The sequence below is a fragment of the Ascaphus truei genome, chromosome 6 (assembly GCF_040206685.1).
Source record: "Ascaphus truei isolate aAscTru1 chromosome 6, aAscTru1.hap1, whole genome shotgun sequence".
Classification (NCBI taxonomy): Eukaryota; Metazoa; Chordata; class Amphibia; order Anura; family Ascaphidae; genus Ascaphus; species Ascaphus truei.
The window spans coordinates 49,481,082-49,506,498 of NC_134488.1; the positions used below are offsets into that span (position 1 = coordinate 49,481,082).

The window sequence follows — 25,417 nt, forward strand, 5'->3', positions numbered from 1 at the left end:
AGAGAGAAGGGGGGTTGAGAGAGGGAGGGGGGTTGAGAGAGAGACGGGGAGGCTGGGGGGGCAGAGAGGGAGGCTGCGAGGAGGAGAGAGAGGAGCGAGAGGCTGAGAGAGGGGGGGAGGGGAACGGGAGGCTTAGGAAGGGGGGACAGGAGGCTGAGGGAGGTGAAAGGGAGCGGGTAGCTGAGGAAGGGGGCGAGGGGAGCGGGAGGCTGAGGAAGGGGGGGAGAGGAGCGGGAGGCTGAAAGGGGGTGGGAAGGAGGGGGTAAAGCTGGGGGAACGTGGGAGGCTGAGAGGGGGTGGGGGATGCAGGGGGAAGGAGGGGGTGATACTGGGGGACGTGGGGGGGTGAAGCTGGGGAGGTGGGGGGGAGGTCGGGAAGCTGAGGAAGGGCGGGAGGCTGAGGGATGGTGGGAGGCTGAGAGGGGTGGGGGGGGAAGCTGGGAGGGGAGGGGGGGGAAGCTGGGAGGGGAGGGCGGGAGGCTAAGGAAGGGCGGGAGGCTGAGGGATGGTGGGAGGCTGAGAGGGGTGGGGGGGGAAGCTGGGAGGGGAGGGGGGGGAAGCTGGGAGGGGAGGGCGGGAGGCTAAGGAAGGGCGGGAGGCTGAGGGATGGTGGGAGGCTGAGAGGGGTGGGGGGGGAAGCTGGGAGGGGAGGGGGGGGAAGCTGGGAGGGGAGGGCGGGAGGCTAAGGAAGGGCGGGAGGCTGAGGGATGGTGGCAGGCTGAGAGGGGTGGGGGGGGAAGCTGGGAGGGGAGGCGGGGGAAGCTGGGAGGGGAGGGGGGGGAAGCTGGGAGGGGAGGGCGGGAGGCTAAGGAAGGGCGGGAGGCTGAGGGATGGTGGCAGGCTGAGAGGGGTGGGGGGGGAAGCTGGGAGGGGAGGCGGGGGAAGCTGGGAGGGGAGGGGGGGGAAGCTGGGAGGGGAGGGCGGGAGGCTAAGGAAGGGCGGGAGGCTGAGGGATGGTGGCAGGCTGAGAGGGGTGGGGGGGGAAGCTGGGAGGGGAGGCGGGGGAAGCTGGGAGGGGAGGGGGGGGAAGCTGGGAGGGGAGGGCGGGAGGCTAAGGAAGGGCGGGAGGCTGAGGGATGGTGGCAGGCTGAGAGGGGTGGGGGGGGAAGCTGGGAGGGGAGGCGGGAAGCTGTGAACAGGGTGGTTGGTTGAGGGGGGGGGCGGAAGGCGGAGTGGGGAGGAGGGGCGGCAAACCTTCCATGTTGGGCACATGACAACGTAACTTGCACTGCATGTCCCATGTTTATGCCACAAAGGACTCACTTGAGGAAGGAGAGCGTCGCCTCGGCCTCATTCTCTGCTTCTTCTAACGACACAAGGAGAAGGTCTCTGCGGCTCTCCAGGGACAGCACCTGCAACGGCCGCGGGACGATTAGATTGTCAGCTGTGCTGCCGAGTGATGCACACTCAGGGACGACTGCTATAAGAGTGGCTCATTACCCCGTTATATATAACCTCACACACACAGGCGTCATTACCCCGTTATATATAACCTCACACACACAGGCGTCATTACCCCGTTATATATAACCTCACACACACAGGCGTCATTACCCCGTTATATATAACCTCACACACACAGGCGTCATTACTCCGTTATATATAACCTCACACACAGGCGTCATTACCCCGTTATATATAACCTCACACACACAGGCGTCATTACCCCGTTATATATAACCTCACACACACAGGTGTCATTACCCCGTTATATATAACCTCACACACACAGGCGTCATTACCCCGTTATATATAACCTCACACACACAGGCGTCATTACCCCAGTATATATAACCTCACACACACAGGCGTCATTACCCCGTTATATAGAACCTCACACACACAGGCGTCATTACCCCGTTATATATAACCTCACACACACAGGCGTCATTACCCCGTTATATATAACCTCACACACACAGGCGTCATTACCCCGTTATATATAACCTCACACACAGGCGTCATTACCCCGTTATATATAACCTCACACACACAGGCGTCATTACCCCGTTATATATAACCTCACACACACAGGCGTCATTACCCCGTTATATATAACCTCACACACACAGGCGCCATTACCCCGTTATATATAACCTCACACACACAGGCGTCATTACCCCGTTATATATAACCTCACACACAGGCGTCATTACCCCGTTATATATAACCTCACACACACAGGCGTCATTACCCCGTTATATATAACCTCACACACACAGGCGTCATTACCCCGTTATATATAACCTCACACACAGGCGTCATTACCCCGTTATATATAACCTCACACACACAGGCGACATTACCCCGTTATATATAACCTCACACACAGGCGTCATTACCCCGTTATATATAACCTCACACACACAGGCGTCATTACCCCGTTATATATAACCTCACACACACAGGCGTCATTACCCCGTTATATATAACCTCACACACACAGGCATCATTACCCCGTTATATATAACCTCACACACAGGCGTCATTACCCCGTTATATATAACCTCACACACACAGGCGTCATTACCCCGTTATATATTACCTCACACACACAGGCGTCATTACCCCGTTATATATAACCTCACACACACAGGCGTCATTACCCCGTTATATATAACCTCACACACACAGGCGTCATTACCCCGTTATATATAACCTCACACACAGGCGTCATTACCCCGTTATATATAACCTCACACACACAGGCGTCATTACCCCGTTATATATAACCTCACACACAGGCGTCATTACCCCGTTATATATAACCTCACACACACAGGCGACATTACCCCGTTATATATAACCTCACACACAGGCGTCATTACCCCGTTATATATAACCTCACACACAGGCGTCATTACCCCGTTATTTATAACCTCACACACACAGGCGACATTACCCCGTTATATATAACCTCACACACAGGCGTCATTACCCCGTTATATATAACCTCACACACACAGGCGTCATTACCCCGTTATATATAACCTCACACACACAGGCGTCATTTCCCCGTTATATATAACCTCACACACACAGGCGTCATTACCCCGTTATATATAACCTCACACACACAGGCGTCATTACCCCGTTATATATAACCTCACACACACAGGCGTCATTACCCCGTTATATATAACCTCACACACACAGGCGCCATTACCCCGTTATATATAACCTCACACACACAGGCGTCATTACCCCGTTATATATAACCTCACACACACAGGCGTCATTACCCCGTTATATATAACCTCACACACAGGCGTCATTACCCGTTATATATAACCTCACACACACAGGCGTCATTACCCGTTATATATAACCTCACACACACAGGCGTCATTACCCCGTTATATATAACCTCACACACACAGGCGTCATTACCCGTTATATATAACCTCACACACAGGCGTCATTACCCGTTATATATAACCTCACACACACAGGCGTCATTACCCGTTATATATAACCTCACACACACAGGCGTCATTACCCCGTTATATATAACCTCACACACACAGGCGTCATTACCCGTTATATATAACCTCACACACACAGGCGTCATTACCCCGTTATATATAACCTCACACACACAGGCGCCATTACCCCGTTATATATAACCTCACACACACAGGCGTCATTACCCCGTTATATATAACCTCACACACACAGGCGACATTACCCCGTTATATATAACCTCACACACACAGGCGTCATTACCCCGTTATATATAACCTCACACACAGGCGTCATTACCCCGTTATATATAACCTCACACACACAGGCGTCATTACCCCGTTATATATAACCTCACACACACAGGCGTCATTACCCGTTATATATAACCTCACACACACAGGCGTCATTACCCCGTTATATATAACCTCACACACACAGGCGTCATTACCCCGTTATATATAACCTCACACACACAGGCGTCATTACCCCGTTATATATAACCTCACACACACAGGCGTCATTACCCCGTTATATATAACCTCACACACACAGGCGTCATTACCCCGTTATATATAACCTCACACACAGGCGTCATTACCCCGTTATATATAACCTCACACACACAGGCGTCATTACCCCGTTATATATAACCTCACACACACAGGCGTCATTACCCCGTTATATATAACCTCACACACACAGGCGACATTACCCCGTTATATATAACCTCACACACAGGCGTCATTACCCCGTTATATATAACCTCACACACAGGCGTCATTACCCCGTTATTTATAACCTCACACACACAGGCGACATTACCCCGTTATATATAACCTCACACACAGGCGTCATTACCCCGTTATATATAACCTCACACACACAGGCGTCATTACCCCGTTATATATAACCTCACACACACAGGCGTCATTTCCCCGTTATATATAACCTCACACACACAGGCGTCATTACCCCGTTATATATAACCTCACACACACAGGCGTCATTACCCCGTTATATATAACCTCACACACACAGGCGCCATTACCCCGTTATATATAACCTCACACACACAGGCGTCATTACCCCGTTATATATAACCTCACACACACAGGCGTCATTACCCCGTTATATATAACCTCACACACAGGCGTCATTACCCCGTTATTTATAACCTCACACACACAGGCGACATTACCCCGTTATATATAACCTCACACACAGGCGTCATTACCCCGTTATATATAACCTCACACACACAGGCGTCATTACCCCGTTATATATAACCTCACACACACAGGCGTCATTACCCCGTTATATATAACCTCACACACACAGGCGTCATTACCCCGTTATATATAACCTCACACACACAGGCGTCATTACCCCGTTATATATAACCTCACACACACAGGCGTCATTACCCCGTTATATATAACCTCACACACACAGGCGACATTACCCCGTTATATATAACCTCACACACACAGGCGTCATTACCCCGTTATATATAACCTCACACACACAGGCGTCATTACCCCGTTATATATAACCTCACACACACAGGCGTCATTACCCCGTTATATATAACCTCACACACACAGGCGTCATTACCCCGTTATATATAACCTCACACACACAGGCGTCATTACCCCGTTATATATAACCTCACACACACAGGCGACATTACCCCGTTATATATAACCTCACACACACAGGCGTCATTACCCCGTTATATATAACCTCACACACAGGCGTCATTACCCCGTTATATATAACCTCACACACACAGGCGTCATTACCCCGTTATATATAACCTCACACACAGGCGTCATTACCCGTTATATATAACCTCACACACACAGGCGTCATTACCCCGTTATATATAACCTCACACACACAGGCGTCATTACCCCGTTATATATAACCTCACACACACAGGCGTCATTACCCCGTTATATATAACCTCACACACACAGGTGTCATTACCCCATTATATATAACCCCACACACAGGCGTCATTACCCCGTTATATATAACCTCACACACACAGGCGTCATTACCCCGTTATATATAACCTCACACACAGGCGTCATTACCCCGTTATATATAACCTCACACACAGGCGTCATTACCCCGTTATATATAACCTCACACACACAGGCGTCATTACCCCGTTATATATAACCTCATACACAGGTGTGTCAGTGCTGAGTGCGTGTCGCAGTCTCGGGTGTTACCTCTGCCCGCGCTTCTCGCTCTGTCTCCCTCACGACGCTCTGCATCACCTCGTTATCCAGCTTTGTTAATGATGCCAGCTCTGCGTCCCACTCCTGCCTGCGGGAAAACACCGGCCATTACACGGCAGCCCGTGTAGCCGTATGTCGGGAATGTATGGAACACGGCATTCCGTGTAGCCGTATGTCGGGAATGTATGGAACACGGCATTCTGTGTAGCCGTATGTCGGGAATGTATGGAACACGGCATTCCGTGTAGCCGTGTGTCGGGCGTGTATGGAACACGGCATTCCGTGTAGCCGTATGTTGGGAGTGTATGGAACACGGCATCCCATGTACCCGTATGTCGGGAGTGTATGGAACACGGCATACCATGTACACGTATGTCGGGAGTGTATGGAACACGGCATCCCATGTACCCGTATGTTGGGAGTGTATGGAACACGGCATCCCATGTAGCCGTATGTCGAGAGTGTATGGAACACGGCATCCCATGTACACGTATGTCGGGAGTGTATGGAACACGGCATCCCATGTACCCGTATGTCGGGAGTGTATGGAACACGGCATCCCATGTACCCGTATGTCGGGAGTGTATGGAACACGGCATCCCATGTACCCGTATGTCGGGAGTGTATGGAACACGGCATCCCATGTACCCGTATGTTGGGAGTGTATGGAACACGGCATCCCATGTACCCGTATGTTGGGAGTGTATGGAACACGGCATTCCGTGTAGCCGTGTGTCGGGAATGTATGGAACACGGCATCCCATGTACCCGTATGTTGGAAGTGTATGGAACACGGCATTCCGTGTAGCCGTATGTTGGCAGTGTATGGAACACGGCATTCCGTGTAGCCGTGTGTTGGCAGTGTATGGAACACGGCATTCCGTGTAGCCGTGTGTCGGGAGTGGAGAGCTCCGGGAGTGGCAGTGTGTCCGAGATGCAATAGAAGTGCAGATTTTCAGCTTTAATTCAAAGGGTTGAACAAAAATGTTGTATGAAACGTTTAGGAATTGTAACCATTTTCATACACAGTCCCCTTATTTCAGGGGCTCAAATGTAATTGGTCAAACTAACACAATTATAAATAAAATGTTCATTTTCAATACTTTGTCGAGAATCCTTTGCAGGCAATGACTGCTTGAAGTCTGGAACGCATGGACATCACCAATGCTGGGTTTCCTCCTTTGTGATGCTTTGCCAGGCCTTTACTACAGCTGTCTTCAGTTGTTATTTGTTTGTGGGTCTTTCTGCCTTAAGTTTTGTCTTCAGCAAGTGAAATGCATGCTCGATCGGGTTGAGATCAGGTGATTGACTCGGCCATTGCAGAATATTCCACTTCTTTGCCTTAAAAAACTCCTGGGTTGCTTTCGCAGTATGTTTTGGGTCATTGTCCATCTGTAAAGTGAAGCGCCGTCCAATCAACTTCGCTGAGTTTGGCTGAATCCGAGCAGACAATATAACCCTATACACTTCAGAATTCATCCGGCTGCTTCTGTCTTCTGTCACATCATCAATAAACACTAGTGACCCAGTGCCATTGTAAGCCATGCATGCTCATGCCATCACACTGCCTCCACCATGTTTTACAGATTATGTGGTATGCTTCGGATCATGAGCCGTTCCAAGCCTTCTTCATACTTTTTTCTTCCCATCATTTTGGTACAAGTTGATCTTAGTTTCATCTGTCCAAAGAATGCTGTTCCAGAACTGGGCTGGCTGTTTTAGATATTGCTTGGCAAAATCTAATCTGGCCTTTCTATTCTTGAGGCTTGTGAATGGTTTGCACCTTGTGGTGAACCCTCTGTATTTGCTCTCGTGAAGTCTTCTCTTTATGGTAGCCTTGGATAATGATATGCCTACCTCCTGGAGAGTGTTCTTCACTTGGCTGGATGTTGTGAAGGGGTTTTTCTTTACCATGGAAAGGATCCTACGATCATCCAGCACTGTTGTCTTCCGTGGACGTCCAGGCCTTTGAGTGTTGCAGAGCTCACCAGTGCGTTCATTTTTCTCAGAATGTACCAAACTGTTGATTTGGCCACTCCTAATGTTCCTGCTATCTCTCTGATGGATTCTCTTTTTTATTTTGCAGCCTACGGATGCCCTGTTTCACTTACATTGAGAGCTCCTTTGACCGCATGTTGTGGGTTCACAGCAACAGCTTCCAAATGCGAATGCCACACCTGGAATCAACTCCAGACCTTTTACCTGCTTAATTGATGATGAAATAACGAAGGAATAGCCCACACCTGTCCATGAAACAGCATTTGAGACAATTGTCCAATTACTTTTGGTCCCTTGAAAAAGAGGGGGCTACATATTAAAGAGATGTAATTCCTAAACCATTCCTCCAATTTGGATGTGAATACCCTCAAATTAAAGCTGACAGGCTGTACTTTAAGCCCATATTCATTATTTAACTGTAACTTGAATTTATTTTGGTACACAGAAGAAATAACACAACTTGTATCAGTGTCCAATTATTTCCGGACCTAACTGTATATATATATGTCTATCCCCGGGAATGGCAGGGTAAGGGGTATGTATGTATATATGGGCCTGGGAATAGCAGGGTCAGGGGTATGTATGTATGTATGTATGTATGTGCCCGGGAATGGCAGGGAAAGGGGTATGTATGTATGGGCCTGGGAATGGCAGGGTAAGGGGTATGTATGTATGGGCCCGGGAATGGCAGGGTAAGGGGTATGTATGTATGTATGTATGGGCCTGGGAATGGCAGGGTAAGGGGTATGTATGTATGTATGGGCCCGGGAATGGCAGGGTAAGGGGTATGTATGTATGGGCCCGGGAATGGCAGGGTAAGGGGTATGTATGTATGTATGGGCCCGGGAATGGCAGGGTAAGGGGTATGTATGTATGTATGGGCCCGGGAATGGCAGGGTAAGGGGTATGTATGTATGTGCCCGGGAATGGCAGGGTAAGGGGTATGTATGTATGGGCCCGGGAATGGCAGGGTAAGGGGTATGTATGTATATGCCCGGGAATGGCAGGGTAAGGGGTATGTATGTATGTATGGGCCCGGGAATGGCAGGGTAAGGGGTATGTATGTATGTATGTGCCCGGGAATGGCAGGGTATGGGGTATGTATGTATGTGCCTGGGAATGGCAGGGTAAGGGGTATGTATGTATGTATGTGCCCGGGAATGGCAGGGTAAGGGGTATGTATGTATGTGCCCGGGAATGGCAGGGTAAGGGGTATGTATGTATGGGCCCGGGAATGGCAGGGTAAGGGGTATGTATGTATGTATGTGCCCGGGAATGGCAGGGTAAGGGGTATGTATGTATGTATGGGCCCGGGAATGGCAGGGTAAGGGGTATGTATGTATGTATGTGCCCGGGAATGGCAGGGTATGGGGTATGTATGTATGTGCCTGGGAATGGCAGGGTAAGGGGTATGTATGTATGTGCCCGGGAATGGCAGGGTAAGGGGTATGTATGTATGTATGGGCCCGGGAATGGCAGGTTAAGGGGTATGTATGTATGTGCCCGGGAATGGCAGGGTAAGGGGTATGTATGTATGTATGGGCCTGGGAATGGCAGGGTAAGGGGTATGTATGTATGTATGGGCCCGGGAATGGCAGGGTAAGGGGTATGTATGCATGTGCCCGGGAATGGCAGGGTAAGGGGTATGTATGTATGTATGGGCCTGGGAATGGCAGGGTAAGGGGTATGTATGCATGTATGTATGTGCCCGGGAATGGCAGGGTAAGGGGTATGTATGTATGTATGTGTGTATGTGCCCGGGAATGGCAGGGTAAGGGGTATGTATGTATGTATGTGCCCGGCAATGGCAGGGTAAGGGGTATGTATGTATGGGCCCAGGAATGGCAGGGTAAGGGGTATGTATGTATGTGCCCGGGAATGGCAGGGTAAGGGGTATGTATGTATGTATGTGCCCGGGAATGGCAGGGTAAGGGGTATGTATGTATGTGCCCGGGAATGGCAGGGTAAGGGGTATGTATGTATGTATGTGCCCGGGAATGGCAGGGTAAGGGGTATGTATGTATGTGCCCGGGAATGGCAGGGTAAGGAGTATGTATGTATGGGCCCGGGAATGGCAGGGTAAGGGGTATGTATGTATGTATGGGCCCGGGAATGGCAGGGTAAGGGGTATGTATGTATGTATGTGCCCGGGAAAGGCAGGGTAAGGGGTATGTATGTATGTATGGGCCTGGGAATTGCAGGGTAAGGGGTATGTATGTATGGGCCCGGAAATGGCAGGGTAAGGGGTATGTATGTATGTATGGGCCCGGGAATGGCAGGGTAAGGGGTATGTATGTATGTATGTGCCCGGGAATGGCAGGGTAAGGGGTATGCATGTATGTGCCCGGGAATGGCAGGGTAAGGGGTATGTATGTATATATGGGCCTGGGAATAGCAGGGTAAGGGGTATGTATGTATGTATGTGCCCGGGAATGGCAGGGTAAAGGGTATGTATGTATGTGCCCGGGAATGGCAGGGTAAGGGGTATGTATGTATGGGCCCGGGAATGGCAGGGTAAGGGGTGTGTATGTATGTATGGGCCCGGGAATGGCAGGGTAAGGGGTACGCATGTATGTGCCCGGGAATGGCAGGGTAAGGGGTTTGTATGTATGGGCCCGGGAATGGCAGGGTAAGGGGTATGTATGTATGTATGTGCCCGGGAATGGCAGGGTAAGGGGTATGTATGTATGTGCCCGGGAATGGCAGGGTAAGGGGTATGTATGTATGTGCCCGGGAATGGCAGGGTAAGGGGTATGTATGTATGTGCCCGGGAATGGCAGGGTAAGGGGTATGTATGTATGTGCCCGGGAATGGCAGGGTAAGGGGTATGTATGTATGTATGTATGTGCCCGGGAATGGCAGGGTAAGGGGTATGTATGTATGTATGTATGGGCCCGGGAATGGCAGGGTAAGGGGTACGCATGTATGTGCCCGGGAATGGCAGGGTAAGGGGTATGTATGTATGTATGTGCCCGGGAATGGCAGGGTAAGGGGTATGCATGTATGTGCCCGGGAATGGCAGGGTAAGGGGTATGCATGTATGTGCCCGGGAATGGCAGGGTAAGGGGTATGTATGTGCCGCGAATGGCAGGGTAAGGGGTATGTATGTGCCGCGAATGGCAGGGTAAGGGGTATGTATGTATGTATGTGCCGGGAATGGCAGGGTAAGGGGTATGTATGTATGTGCCCGGGAATGGCAGGGTAAGGGGTACGCATGTATGTGCCCGGGAATGGCAGGGTAAGGGGTATGTATGTATGTATGTGCCCGGGAATGGCAGGGTAAGGGGTATGTATGTATGTATGTATGGGCCTGGGAATGGCAGGGTAAGGGGTATGTATGTATGTATGTATGTATGTGCCCGGGAATGGCAGGGTAAGGGGTATGTATGCATGTATGTATGGGCCTGGGAATGGCAGGGTAAGGGGTATGTATGTATGTATGTATGTGCCCGGGAATGGCAGGGTAAGGGGTATGTATGTATGTGCCCGGGAATGGCAGGGTAAGGGGTATGCATGTATGTGCCCGGGAATGGCATGGGTAAGGGGTATGTATGCATGTATGTGCCCGGGAATGGCAGGGTAAGGGGTATGTATGTATATATGGGCCCGGGAATGGCAGGGTAAGGGGTATGTATGTATATATGGGCCCGGGAATGGCAGGGTAAGGGGTATGTATGTATATATGGGCCCGGGAATGGCAGGGTAAGGGGTATGTATGTATGTATGGGCCCGGGAATGGCAGGGTAAGGGGTATGTATGTATGTATGGGCCCGGGAATGGCAGGGTAAGGGGTGATGATATAAGGTTTCCTCACTTCTCCTTGGCCTGCTCTGCCAGTAATGTCCCAATCTTACGCTCCAGCTCCGTTTGCTCCTGCTTCAGCCTGGAGTAAAAACAAAAGGCGCGTTACCCCTACAGGGAGAGAGCCAAAGCACGCAGGCAGCAGCACACGGGGGCCGCGGAAGGGAGAGCAGGGCAGGGGCAGCAGCAGGGAGAGCAGGGCGCGGGGGGCCGGGCCAGCAGCAGGGAGAGAGCCAAATGATGAAGGCAGCAGCACGGGGGGCAGGAAAGCGGCACCCGAAGGGCAGCGCAGGGAGAGCAGTTTGGGGAGGGCAGCACAGGGAGAGGGGTGCCCGGAGGGCAGTGAGTGGTGAGGGCAGCGCAGGGAGGGCGGTGCGCTGAGGGCTGTGAGTGGGGAGGGTAGCACAGGGAGAGCTGCGCAGGGAGGGCAGCGAGCGGGGAGGGCGGCGCACGGAGGGCAGCGAGCGGGGAGGGCGGCGCACGGAGGGCAGCGAGCGGGGAGGGCGGCGCACGGAGGGCAGCGAGCGGGGAGGGCGGCGCACGGAGGGCAGCGAGCGGGGAGGGCGGCGCACGGAGGGCAGCGAGCGGGGAGGGCGGCGCACGGAGGGCAGCGAGCGGGGAGGGCGGCGCACGGAGGGCAGTGAGCGGGGAGGGCGGCGTACGGAGGGCAGCGAGCGGGGAGGGCGGCGCACGGAGGGCAGTGAGCGGAGAGGGCGGCGCACGGAGGGCAGCGAGCGGAGAGGGCGGCGCACGGAGGGCAGTGAGCGGAGAGGGCGGCGCACGGAGGGCAGTGAGCGGAGAGGGCGGCGCACGGAGGGCAGTGAGCGGGGAGGGCGGCGCACGGAGGGCAGTGAGCGGAGAGGGCGGCGCACGGAGGGCAGTGAGCGGGGAGGGCGGCGCACAGCGCATGGAGAGCAGTGTGCAGGGCCGGGCTAGGGCTGGGACAGGTCAGAGCGTGCAGCACAGGGGGCTGGTACGGGACAGAGCAGAGCAGTGTCACTCCCCATGTCACACACAGAGCAGAGCAGTGTCACTCCCCATGTCACACACCCCTCTCTCTTGCTCTGTAACTTCTCCTGCTCGGCACGCACGTCCTGCTCCTTCTGGGACTGCTCTTTCCTCTCCTTCTCCATTCTCTTCTTTGCTTCCTCCCTCCGCACCGTCACCTCCTGGATGGATCTCAGTGTCTCCTGGAAGAGGAGAGAGGGCGGACCCCCAAGAGATGCTGGATTTAAACAATTCTGGAATCCTTGCTGAAGGAACCAGCATATTAGGGACTTCCAGCTAAAAAGGGCCCACCTTTCATGATTTACAAGAACATACACACATCCTCCACATGAAGCAGAGGGAATGGGTGGGGGGGGGGGGGGGGGCGGGGAATGTAACAGATGGAAATCCCAAGTGATCGAGAAAGCATCCCTGGCTGTGGCTTCCGGGTCGTGCCATCTAACTTCTGTACTTTAGTGTTGACAGTTGAAGCCATGTGATCGACCTGCGGTTCAATACATTGATGGGCAGACTTCTTTCTTGATGCGACCAGAGTCCTTGGATCACCTGAACCTTACAAGCCACGGACCACCCTAAAAGGAGTGCATCGGTGTTCAATACTATCTAACCAGAGGTATCAAAGACTTGCCTTTGTGCACGTCCGTGGCCAAGGTCCACCACTGCAAGCCAAGCTTTGTGCTTGGAACACGAGCCTAAATTCTGGAGTGAGATTAGTCCCTGACTGAATTGAGAAGTCCTATTATGTGCATGAATTGTTCCCTTGATGGTCTTGCAAGGCTTCTGAACAATCAGAACTCCTTCGCAATCTTCTGGACCTTGGGAGGTCGGGAGTGACACTAGATTTCTTTCCTCTGTCGAACAGGACTCCAGAAAAATGGAAGGATCTAAGCTGCTTTTCTTTAGACTGATGATCCACCCCGTGATCTACTAAGAGGTCATGCACTATGATCCCTAGCAACCTGCTCCGACAGGGCCATGATTAGCCAGTCGTCCAAGTACAAAAACCCACTTTTGCTTTAATAATGCTGCAATCCCCGCCATGACCTTTGTGAAGGTTCTGGGTGCTGTTGCTAGTCCAAAGGGAAGAGCCGTTTATTGGTAGTGACGGCCGTTTAGACACTGTAAGAGACGTGTGCAGACGTACGCAATGGAGACCGTTTAAAGTGAAACTAAAGTTAGGCTTTATTGCGCCTGTCCCTTTAACACAGCAAAACATATGAAAATAAGCCAAACAATAACCTATCTCCGCTTTGGAGAATATCTACACATGTAGTTCAGCCCTCTCTAACTGGGTGGTTAGCTAAGCTATTTACCAGCCCAAATATATATACATATATACAGATATATAACAGTCCCATAAGAAAGTCTCATCTGTGTCTTGTAGCTGTAGGGGAAGGCTTCTCTGCTCTCTTGGGTCCGCACCCTTGTGTGCTAAGGCAATGTCAGGATCCAGGTTTAGAATCTTGTCCCCTTTATCTTGCTGTCAGCGTGCAGTCTCTTTGCAGCTCAAGACATCTGCCCTTCCTTGGTTCAGCCCCCAATTGTGAGACTAAGGAATCCTCCTGCCCGTCTCAGAACAGGCTATTTCACAGAGCTCTAATCAGCCAGGTGGAGTTGGCTAATTGCTGGTGTGCAATTAACCAGCACACTGCTGGATTAAAGTCAAGTTTCTTTAACAGGAATAAGTCCCTGTTACAGACAATCTCGGGAACTAATGGTGTGATTCCTTTATTGGAATATGGAGGTCTTGGGAGACCAGGCAATTACACCTTTATAACCAGGATCATTTCCTTGAGCAAAACAAGTTAATGAAATAAATTGTAATTTGTTCCCTTAAAATAGGCAAACACAATGTTACCCAAAATACAGAGAAAAGCACACTTACTTGGGACTAGGGGACCAAAACTATTCTTTCCTACGTGCAGGGACTTCACATCCAGAAGTTTACCCTCAATAGTCTTGAAACTGCAAAGATTCCAGGCAACTGTGCTGAAGCAGAGCCCTGCCTTTCTCTCAGGAGAACTTAGAGAACTGCCAAATTTGAGCTGCTTAAGGGTTTTTAAAACCTCTCAGGTGCATTTCCCATAAAAACCCTATCAGGAGCATAAGAGATTTACCTAGCAACCACTCTGAGACCACTCAGTATCATAAAGGGGGTTTCTTAAACCTCTGACTGTCCACAGGGGCAGGTGACATATGGCCCTTCTGCCCCCTGTTCCATTCCTGGCACCTGAGGTGACAGGTCTCCGGCCAGTCTGAGTAGACCAGCTTGAAGTGTAAATCATGTCCCTTGATCTGAGGATGTGGTCACTACATAGCCACCCTGAACAAATGGCTCTCACACCTCTAGCCTTTCAAGTCCAGGCCTCTGAGTGAGACAGAGTGGCACCAGCTTGGTACAATGCACAAGCATATGTTGCAATACACTTTGCTAATAAAATATACCTTGCACCCTGCAAAACCGGACCTGCATTTTAATAAAAACCTCTCGGTTTTATCACCTAGATGGAGTAGCCCCTGACCCCTTATACTAGGGACCCCGGTACCGTTCTGGGGATACCATGCTATCAATGTTACCTAGAGATCCCCACGGCTACAGGAACACTTTCATACCTGTGCCTCATGTTACTGGGCACAAAGCATATATCCCTTTATTAAATGTACACTTTAATAAAATATGCCTTCCACTTTTACTTGGATAGAATAACCAAGTCTTTCTTGGTGCTAGGGATAGAAATGAGAACCGTTACTTTATACTCACCAGCCTTATCCCCAACACTCTGCAAAACCTGACTTTATTATTTTACCAAAAACCTCTCAGCTTTGTAACTTAGCTGGAGTATCCCCCCCGAGCCCCTATACTCGATACAGGGTGACCTGAGCATATAACTGTCATCCCCCCTTATACTAGGGACCCAGTGCATGTTGCAGGGATACGTTAACCCCTTATGCCTCAGTTACCTTCCTGGACTGTGCTACAGCAGGGATCCTAGTGGTGAGTCGCAAGAACGTTTTCAGGGTAGGAGTTTGACCAGAGAATTGGGCTTCAATGTGTCCGAGAATCTTACCTGATTCCCGGGTACATCTTTGGGGTATCATGTAACGCTGGAACCCCGCTACATAGCCACAATCGACTTTCTCCGTCAAACCCACTCTGCTACTCATAACCTAGCAATCTCCTGGTCCCAGCACCACTGGAAAGGTAAAAACACAACAGATTTCTAATGTCGCATATTTTACATTTACTCATGTTACACATATGCAGACCCTGGGTCCAAGAGTTGACTCTCTAGGACCCCAAAACATGGGGTAACCAGACGGGCTTGAGCCCAGTTACCCCCTCACCGTCACAGGAGATGAGCATCCTTTCAGTCTATAAAAGATAGAAATGCTCCTTCATCACCGTTATAAAACTGCCTGCAAGGACTCCATCCTTGAAACAGGATTGAAAAATAAAAAGCCCTCGCCTCTTGTGAGAAGCCGGAACTGGGTGAATTGCTCTATTGGCCAAACTATTGTGAAGCGCCTGCTTCAAGGCCAGGTTCTTCTCAGTCGTTTGAGAGACACGATTCCTTGAAGCAAATTCCTGGCAATTTCAGAAACCAGGGAATACCCGTGGGCTATAATCTCCCAAACCCACGAGTCTGTTGGTGTTTGGACCCAGTGATCCAGAAAATCCCCAAGTCTACCCCCAACCATCGTTGTATCCTGGATTAGCACCCAGTCAACTTGAGATCTCTTACTTCGTGAAGGTCCCCTGTGAAGCTGGTTGACCAGAGCCGCCCCAAATTTGCTGTTGTCGGGAATCCCAATTCAGATGATAAATTCTCCCTTGTCTAGAACAGGGGGGCGCAAACTTTTTTCCCTGCGCCCCCCTGCCGGCTGTCCCCTCACTCCCGCGCCCCCCCCAACCCCAACTTACCCTCGCACCGGCGTAATGACGTCACGTTGCCATAGCAACGTGACGTCGCATGACCTCGCAGCGTCATTTTGACGCCGCGTTGCCATGGCGACGCCGGGAGGAAGCCGCCGGAGCCACGGGTAAGTATGGTTTACAGAGGCCCTGCAGCTCCCCCGGCACTTAATTTAAGTGCCTTCGGGAAGCGCGCGGGGCCTCTGTAAACCCCGCGCCCCCCGTCGGCAGTCTCGCGCCCCCCTGGGGGTCGCGCCCCACAGATTGCGCACCGCTGGTCTAGAAGACTGAGTCCTGAAAACCTCGTCGTGGAGGCCTGACGAGTGACGAAAGCCGTAACCTTCCCTGCTGGGGTAAAAAGTGACTTTTTCCCTCCAGCCTTCTGGGAAATAATATAAGGCCGTGATTATACCTAAAAACTCCAATAGAAGCGCTCCTACCTGTTGCAGCGTGCGCGCCCCGTGGAACTGTAGGGCGGATGTCTCCGGCGGCAATCCTCAGGATTTGTTTTGGCTGTTGACGGCCGCGTCACGTGCGGTTTCAGCCAATGAGGGTGAACCGCTCACGGCCACGCCTCCCTGTCTCCGCAGTTTCCCTGGTATAATCAAGATGCCACTTGGCGGCATTGTGAGGTCACCGGATCGCGCTGACGCTAAGCAGCATCTGGTATAATCAAGTCCTTATCCAGTAGTTCTCCAAAGAGATAAGCACCTTCATAAGGTAAAGACACGAGTCTATTCTTGGATGGACAGGGCGACCGCCGCCCATAATTTAAGCCACAGCGCTCAGCTATAGTACATGCTCAGGATTTAGCTGCCAGGCGGAGAACGTTCATGGAAGCGTCACAGAAAAAAAAGGCCATTGAATCTCCAAGATGCGAAAAACCCTGTTACAGTTTCTGCCTTAATGTTCAAGCCGATCGTCCAGATTTGATTTCCAAATGCTGACTGTTCTTGAGATACGCCGACATGGCATCAATGCAGCACCAACATGGCATCAACGCAGCACCAACGCGGCGCCAACATGGCATCAACGCGGCGCCAACAAAAGTGTGAAGTGTCCATCAAAAAATAACCCTGTCCGGGAACCTACCCGAAGTCCTCTCTCCAGCTCAGGTAGGACAAGAAAACTGACCTAAGTTGGACAACGCCCCATATATAGTGGGCAGAAGAATGTCTCATCCTCAGAGCTGCGAGGAGAAGATAGCATAGAACGTGGAAGAAATGTTACATTTTTATTACACAAAAACATAGAAATACCACCAAAAAGAGACACCACAACCCCAAAAATGTATCTCACGAGATATTAAAACACAACCGAGTGAGCAGTAAGTATCCGGAGTACCGCAGCATGAGCAGGCGAGTAAGGAAAGGTTACTGACCCCTGGGTAACCCGTAAGTATCCGGAGTACCGCAGCATGAGCGGGACGAGCAAGGAAAGGTTACTGACCCCTGGGTAACCCGTAAGTACCGCAGCATGAGCGAGGCGAGTAAGGAAAGGTTACCGACCCCTGGGTAACCCATAAGTATCCGGAGTAGCACAGCATGAGCAGGCGAGTAAGGAAAGGTTACTGACCCCTGGGTAACCCGTAAGTACCGCAGCATGAGCGAGGCGAGTAAGGAAAGGTTACCGACCCCTGGGTAACCCATAAGTATCCGGAGTAGCACAGCATGAGCAGGCGAGTAAGGAAAGGTTACTGACCCCTGGGTAACCCATAAGTATCCGGAGTACTAGCAGCATGAGCAGGCGAGTAAGGAAAGGTTACTGACCCCTGGGTAACCCGTAAGTATCTGGAGTAGCACAGCATGAGCGAGGCAAGTAAGGAAAGGTTACTGACCCCTGGGTAACCCGTAAGTACCGCAGCATGAGCGAGGCGAGTAAGGAAAGGTTACTGACCCCTGGGTAACCCGTAAGTATCCGGAGTACCGCAGCATGAGCAGGCGAGTAAGGAAAGGTTACTGACCCCTGGGTAACCCGTAAGTACCGCAGCATGAGCAGGCGAGTAAGGAAAGGTTACTGATCCCTGGGTAACCCGTAAGTATCCAGAGTACTAGCAGCATGAGCGAGGCGAGTAAGGAAAGGTTACTGACCCCTGGGTAACCCGTAAGTATCCGGAGTACCGCAGCATGAGCAGGCGAGTAAGGAAAGGTTACTGACCCCTGGGTAACCCGTAAGTATCCGGAGTACCGCAGCATGAGCAGGCGAGTAAGGAAAGGTTACTGACCCCTGGGTAACCCGTAAGTATCCGGAGTACCGCAGCATGAGCAGGCGAGTAAGGAAAGGTTACTGACCCCTGGGAAACCCGTAAGTATCCGGAGTACCGCAGCATGAGCAGGCGAGTAAGGAAAGGTTACTGACCCCTGGGTAACCCGTAAGTATCCGGAGTAGCACAGCATGAGCAGGCGAGTAAGGAAAGGTTACTGACCCCTGGGTAACCCGTAAGTACCGCAGCATGAGCGAGGCGAGTAAGGAAAGGTTACTGACCCCTGGGTAACCTGTAAGTACCGCAGCTTGAGCGAGGCGAGTAAGGAAAGGTTACTGACCCCTGGGTAACCCATAAGTATCCGGAGTAGCACAGCATGAGCGAGGCGAGTAAGGAAAGGTTACTGACCCCTGGGTAACCCGTAAGTATCCGGAGTACTGCATTAATTATGATCCAACAATAATCCAAGACAAACCAACTAACATCTTCATTGGCAAGTTACAAATGAGAATATATACACACACACACACACACACACACACACACCACAAAGTGACACACACACACACACACACACACACACACACATCTCTCCTCAGTCTCTGGTTGTCATATATATATATTCTCATTTGTAACTTCTTAATTAAATACACACACACGCGCACCAACGCACACACGTACGTACACACGTACGCACCTACGTACGCACCTACGTGCCCATGTACGCACCTACGTACGCACCTACACATGTACGCACCTGCACGCACCTACGTACGCACCTACACATGTACGCACCTGCACACACGCACGTACGCACCTACACATGTACGCACCTGCACACACGCACGTACGCACCTACACATGTACGCACCTGCACACACGCACGTACGCACCTACACATGTACGCACCTGCACACACGCACGTACGCACCTACACATGTACGCACCTGCACACACGCACGTACGCACCTACACATGTACGCACGAACGCACCTACGTACGCACGTACGCACCTACGTACGCACCTACACACGTACGCACCTACGCACCTACACACGTACGCACCTACACACGTACGCACCTGCACACACACGCACTTACGGTGACCGTCTCACCTGATGTTCCCCCCTCTCGTCCTCCCGCTGCTGCTTCAGCTGTTTGATCTGAACCTGCAGCTGGTTCTCGGCCTGCGCCTGCCTGTCCAGCACCTCCTGGTAACTCTCCTTCAGCTGCTCCCGCCTCCTCACCAGCTCCTTCTGCAAGGGGGGGGACACGTCAACACGGGGCCTATCTACGGCGGCGCTTATAGCGCCGGAGACGCGATGGCGACGTCAGGCGGAGGTCGCTGAAAAAAACAAATTGACTTCCAGCGAACGCGACCAAGCCGTCGCTCCATCGCGTCGTTTCTACCATAAGCGCCAGCGACGGCGGCAATACATTTGTTTTTGCTACAAGCGCAGCCTTACGTGCCCCCCCCCCCCATCACTGCTACACAGGGACTTTATAACCACACGGAGCCCCCACCCACCTCATCTACTCCGCCAGTCTATGGTAATGTTACGTGTCTCGCTGGGGACGGACACACGGGAAGGAATGGATGTGCCACACGCAGCGCCCCGTAACACGCCGATATCACACGGGAAGGAATGGATGTGCCACACGCAGCGGCCCCGTAACACGCAGATATCACACGGGAAGGAATGGATGTGCCACACGCAGCGCCCCGTAACACGCCGATATCACACGGGAAGGAATGGATGTGCCACACGCAGCGGCCCCGTAACACGCCGATATCACACGGGAAGGAATGGATGTGCCACACGCAGCGGCCCCGTAACACGCCGATATCACACGGGAAGGAATGGATGTGCCACACGCAGCGCCCCGTAACACGCCGATATCACACGGGAAGGAATGGATGTGCCACACGCAGCGGCCCCGTAACACGCAGATATCACACGGGAAGGAATGGATGTGCCACACGCAGCGCCCCGTAACACGCCGATATCACACGGGAAGGAATGGATGTGCCACACGCAGCGGCCCCGTAACACGCCGATATCACACGGGAAGGAATGGATGTGCCACACGCAGCGGCCCCGTAACACGCCGATATCACACGGGAAGGAATGGATGTGCCACACGCAGCGGCCCCGTAACACGCCGATATCACACGGGAAGGAATGGATGTGCCACACGCAGCGGCCCCGTAACACGCCGATATCACACGGGAAGGAATGGATGTGTCACACGCAGCGGCCCCGTAACACGCCGATATCACACGGGAAGGAATGGATGTGCCACACGCAGCGGCCCCGTAACACGCCGATATCACACGGGAAGGAATGGATGTGCCACACGCAGCGGCCCCGTAACACGCCGATATCACACGGGAAGGAATGGACGTGTCACACGCAGCGGCCCCGTAACACGCCGATATCACACGGGAAGGAATGGATGTGCCACACGCAGCGGCCCCGTAACACGCCGATATCACACGGGAAGGAATGGATGTGCCACACGCAGCGGCCCCGTAACACGCCGATATCACACGGGAAGGAATGGATGTGCCACACGCAGCGCCCCGTAACACGCCGATATCACACGGGAAGGAATGGATGTGCCACACGCAGCGGCCCCGTAACACGCCGATATCACACGGGAAGGAATGGATGTGCCACACGCAGCGCCCCGTAACACGCCGATATCACACGGGAAGGAATGGATGTGCCACACGCAGCGGCCCCGTAACACGCCGATATCACACGGGAAGGAATGGATGTGCCACACGCAGCGGCCCCGTAACACGCCGATATCACACGGGAAGGAATGGATGTGTCACACGCAGCGGCCCCGTAACACGCCGATATCACACGGGAAGGAATGGATGTGCCACACGCAGCGGCCCCGTAACACGCCGATATCACACGGGAAGGAATGGACGTGCCACACGCAGCGGCCCCGTAACACGCCGATATCACACGGGAAGGAATGGACGTGTCACACGCAGCGGCCCCGTAACACGCCGATATCACACGGGAAGGAATGGATGTGCCACACGCAGCGGCCCCGTAACACGCCGATATCACACGGGAAGGAATGGATGTGCCACACGCAGCGTCCCCGTAACACGCCGATATCACACGGGAAGGAATGGATGTGCCACACGCAGCGGCCCCGTAACACGCCGATATCACACGGGAAGGAATGGATGTGCCACACCCAGCGGCCCCGTAACACGCCGATATCACACGGGAAGGAATGGATGTGCCACACGCAGCGCCCCGTAACACGCCGATATCACACGGGAAGGAATGGATGTGCCACACGCAGCGGCCCCGTAACACGCAGATATCACACGGGAAGGAATGGATGTGCCACACGCAGCGCCCCGTAACACGCCGATATCACACGGGAAGGAATGGATGTGCCACACGCAGCGGCCCCGTAACACGCAGATATCACACGGGAAGGAATGGATGTGCCACACGCAGCGGCCCCGTAACACGCAGATATCACACGGGAAGGAATGGATGTGCCACACGCAGCGGCCCCGTAACACGCCGATATCACACGGGAAGGAATGGATGTGCCACACGCAGCGCCCCGTAACACGCCGATATCACACGGGAAGGAATGCATGTGCCACACGCAGCGGCCCCGTAACACGCCGATATCACACGGGAAGGAATGGATGTGCCACACGCAGTGCCCCGTAACACGCCGATATCACACGGGAAGGAATGGATGTGCCACACGCAGCGGCCCCGTAACACGCCGATATCACACGGGAAGGAATGGATGTGCCACACGCAGCGGCCCCGTAACACGCCGATATCACACGGGAAGGAATGGATGTGCCACACGCAGCGGACCCGTAACACGCCGATATCACACGGGAAGGAATGGATGTGCCACACGCAGCGGCCCCGTAACACGCCGATATCACACGGGAAGGAATGGATGTGCCACACGCAGCGGCCCCGTAACACGCCGATATCACACGGGAAGGAATGGATGTGCCACACGCAGCGGCCCCGTAACACGCCGATATCACACGGGAAGGAATGGATGTGCCACACGCAGCGGCCCCGTAACACGCAGATATCACACGGGAAGGAATGGATGTGCCACACGCAGCGGCCCCGTAACACGCCGATATCACACGGGAAGGAATGGATGTGCCACACGCAGCGCCCCGTAACACGCCGATATCACACGGGAAGGAATGGATGTGCCACACGCAGCGGCCCCGTAACACGCAGATATCACACGGGAAGGAATGGATGTGCCACACGCAGCGCCCCGTAACACGCCGATATCACACGGGAAGGAATGATGGATGTGCCACACGCAGCGGCCCCGTAACACGCCGATATCACACGGGAAGGAATGGATGTGCCACACGCAGCGGCCCCGTAACACGCCGATATCACACGGGAAGGAATGGATGTGCCACACGCAGCGGCCCCGTAACACGCCGATATCACACGGGAAGGAATGGATGTGCCACACGCAGCGGCCCCGTAACACGCCGATATCACACGGGAAGGAATGGATGTGCCACACGCAGCGGCCCCGTAACACGCCGATATCACACGGGAAGGAATGGATGTGCCACACGCAGCGGCCCCGTAACACGCCGATATCACACGGAAGGAATGGATGTGCCACACGCAGCGGCCCCGTAACACGCCGATATCACACGGGAAGGAATGGACGTGCCACACGCAGCGGCCCCGTAACACGCCGATATCACACGGGAAGGAATGGATGTGCCACACGCAGCGGCCCCGTAACACGCCGATATCACACGGGAAGGAATGGATGTGCCACACGCAGCGGCCCCGTAACACGCCGATATCACACGGGAAGGAATGGATGTGCCACACGCAGCGCCCCGTAACACGCCGATATCACACGGGAAGGAATGGATGTGCCACACGCAGCGGCCCCGTAACACGCCGATATCACACGGGAAGGAATGGATGTGCCACACGCAGCGCCCCGTAACACGCCGATATCACACGGGAAGGAATGGATGTGCCACACCAGCGGCCCCTAACACGCCGATATCACACGGGAAGGAATGGATGGCCACACGCAGCGCCCCGTAACACGCCGATATCACACGGGAAGGAATGGATGTGCACACGCAGCGGCCCCGTAACACGCCGATATCACACGGAAGGAATGATGTGCCACACGCAGCGGCCCCGTAACACGCCGATATCACACGGGAAGGAATGGATGTGCCACACGCAGCGGCCCCGTAACACGCCGATATCACACGGGAAGGAATGGACTGTGCACACGCAGCGGCCCCGTAACACGCCGATATCACACGGGAAGGAATGGATGTGTCCACACGCAGCGGCCCCGTAACACGCCGATATCACACGGGAAGGAATGGATGTGCCACACGCAGCGGCCCCGTAACACGCCGATATCACACGGGAAGGAATGGATGTGCCACACGCAGCGGCCCCGTAACACGCCGATATCACACGGGAAGGAATGGATGTTGCCACACGCCAGCGGCCCCGTAACACGCCGATATCACACGGGAAGGAATGGATGTGCCACACGCAGCGGCCCCGTAACACGCCGATATCACACGGGAAGGAATGGATGTGCCACACGCAGCGCCCCGTAACACGCCGATATCACACGGGAAGGAATGGATGTGCCACACGCAGCGGCCCCGTAACACGCCGATATCACACGGGAAGGAATGGATGTGCCACACGCAGCGGCCCCGTAACACGCCGATATCACACGGGAAGGAATGGATGTGCCACACGCAGCGGCCCCGTAACACGCCGATATCACGAGAGGCCCAGCGCGGAACCCGATCGGAGGATGTGCCACACGCAGCGCCCCGTAACACGCCGATATCACACGGAAGGAATGATGTGCCACACGCAGCGGCCCCGTAACACGCCGATATCACACGGGAAGGAATGGATGTGCCACACGCAGCGGCCCCGTAACACGCCGATATCACACGGGAAGGAATGGATGTGCCACACGCAGGCGGCCCCGTAACACGCCGATATCACACGGGAAGGAATGGATGTGCCACACGCAGCGGCCCCGTAACACGCCGATATCACACGGGAAGGAATGGATGTGCCACACGCAGCGGCCCCGTAACACGCCGATATCACACGGGAAGGAATGGATGTGCCACACGCAGCGGCCCCGTAACACGCCGATATCACACGGGAAGGAATGGATGTGCCACACGCAGCGGCCCCGTAACACGCCGATATCACACGGGAAGGAATGGATGTGCCACACGCAGCGGCCCCGTAACACGCCGATATCACACGGGAAGGAATGGATGTGCCACACGCAGCGGCCCCGTAACACGCAGATATCACACGGGAAGGAATGGATGTGCCACACCGCAGCGGCCCCGTAACACGCCGATATCACACGGGGAAGGAATGGATGTGCCACACGCAGCGCCCCGTAACACGCCGATATCACACGGGAAGGAATGGATGTGCCACACGCAGCGGCCCCGTAACACGCCGATATCACACGGGAAGGAATGGATGTGCCACACGCAGCGGCCCCGTAACACGCCGATATCACACGGGAAGGAATGATGTGCCACACGCAGCGGCCCCGTAAAACGCCGATATCACACGGGAAGGAATGGATGTGCCACACGCAGCGGCCCCGTAACACGCAGATATCACACGGGAAGGGAATGGATGTGCCACACGCAGCGGCCCCGTAACACGCCGATATCACACGGGGAAGGGAATG

At 53.4% G+C, this 25,417-nt stretch overlaps 1 protein-coding gene across 1 annotated transcript in view; it reads right to left on the bottom strand.

Moving 5' to 3' along the window:
* RNF214 (ring finger protein 214) overlaps window positions 1–25,417 on the bottom strand; it is a 36,660-nt gene that overhangs the window by 7,614 nt on the left and 3,629 nt on the right. Inside the window, exons 2-6 of the mRNA XM_075606602.1 lie at window positions 19,753–19,939; window positions 12,564–12,703; window positions 11,527–11,595; window positions 5,706–5,802; window positions 1,264–1,352 (exon numbers count right to left, since the gene is read on the bottom strand). Coding sequence (XP_075462717.1) covers window positions 1,264–1,352; window positions 5,706–5,802; window positions 11,527–11,595; window positions 12,564–12,703; window positions 19,753–19,939 — 582 coding nt within the window. The remainder of the gene's footprint in view (window positions 1–1,263; window positions 1,353–5,705; window positions 5,803–11,526; window positions 11,596–12,563; window positions 12,704–19,752; window positions 19,940–25,417) is intronic.